We start from the raw sequence: 1,418 nt of genomic DNA, 5'->3' as shown, positions 1-1,418 counted from the left end.
TAACTAAATACTAATTCTCATCTTTATCTCATCAGAGCTACGATCATATGCTTGCTTTGACAAAAAGATGTGCCCGGTCCAATTTAAGAGTATACTCAATAAAGTAAACCACTACCGTTTCCTTGGAGCATCCACCAAGCTTCCCTCTGGACCAAAATCCACCACATAAAGATGCTTGATTTTGTTGGAAAAGGGGATACGTGTCGATGTCTCGCTACGAGCACTCGGCCCAGCCCTCCTCAACGACTCGGGTCCGGCTGGCGGCCCGCGCAAGCCGGGCCTCGGCCAGCACGATAAGCTTCGCGGGCACACCAGAACCCGCCTCCAGCCGCCGGAGCACCGCCTCCAGCGCCGCACCTCCCGTCCCCTCCGCCACCTCGCTGAGCTTGGCGGCGAACCACAGCGCGGCCGCCAGGGCCACCCGGAAGGGCAACGCCGCCACCACCCTCGGGCACGCGCTCAGCACGTGCGCCGCCGCTCCGACGCACCGCTGTCCTCCCCTCAGCCCCATCCTCCGGCTCCAGCTCGCCAGGATCCCCTCCGCCCTCTCGTGCACCTCTTCCCGCATCCGCACCCGCCTCCCCGACCGCTGGCGGCGGCGGACCTTCTTCTCCTCCTCCCTCGCCGGCGCCACGGAAGACTCAGCACTGGACAGGCAAGAAGAGCTCGTCGAAGAAGACGAGGACGGGGAGGAAGCGGGATCTGGGTCGCAGGATCGGCAGATGTAGGGATCGGAGGGGACCCGGCGCCGGAGATGAGACGTCCGGCGTCGACGGACCAGCACTTGGCGCAGGCGACCCGCCGGACGTGGCGGGCCACCAGGAAGTTGGCGCCGTGGACGGCAGCGTCGCAGGCCCAGCAAAGGAACGCCGAGTCCGGCTCGCAGTAGACCGCCGCCTCTCCCTCGCAGAGCTCGCACAATCTCCGCGGCTTCATCCCTAATCCCTATAAGTGGCTCCAAAGCGGAGGAGACAGTAGCAGTAGCGGAGAGATGGCAGAGTAGAGAGGCGGGACCTTTATACTGGAGAGGAGCATTGGATAGAGAGATCTGAGGCGATGATGGCGGTTTTGGGGAAAAACCGGGAACCGCCTTTGGGGAAAACCGAGGGAGGAGGTTGTGACCGGATGGACCGCTTCCATGGACTTGGTTGTTTCTAATTATATATATTATATTATATTAATTTATAATTCAATGGCTGAATTATTTGATGTAGATTTTGAATTTTTGATTGGAGGGAACGGAATTAAAATAAAGAAGGAAAAGAATAGACCATTCGTTGTGGTCCAAGAGCGCTCGCCGTCCACATACCTCGTTTCCCTCGAAGTGTTTATATTTTTGTGGTTTTTTTTTTTTTTGCCCCCCGAAGAAGCCATTTCTAATTTTTGAATGGGTGGACAAGGTGACGGGTATGTAACCG

General features: G+C 57.4%; 1 protein-coding gene across 1 annotated transcript; it reads right to left on the bottom strand.

Annotated features, from left to right (window-relative positions):
• LOC105039317 (B-box zinc finger protein 32) lies at positions 1-1,120 on the bottom strand. Its single transcript, XM_010915432.4, is given in 2 exon segments — positions 1-729; positions 732-1,120. Coding segments are annotated over 2 exon segments (720 nt in total). The 5' UTR covers positions 937-1,120; the 3' UTR covers positions 1-214.
• Positions 1,121-1,418: the final 298 nt, after the last annotated feature.

Source organism: Elaeis guineensis, chromosome 1 (assembly GCF_000442705.2).
Source record: "Elaeis guineensis isolate ETL-2024a chromosome 1, EG11, whole genome shotgun sequence".
Taxonomy (NCBI): domain Eukaryota; kingdom Viridiplantae; phylum Streptophyta; class Magnoliopsida; order Arecales; family Arecaceae; genus Elaeis; species Elaeis guineensis.
The sequence above is the reverse complement of the archived record's forward strand: the minus strand, read 5'-3'. Positions and strand labels throughout refer to the sequence as shown.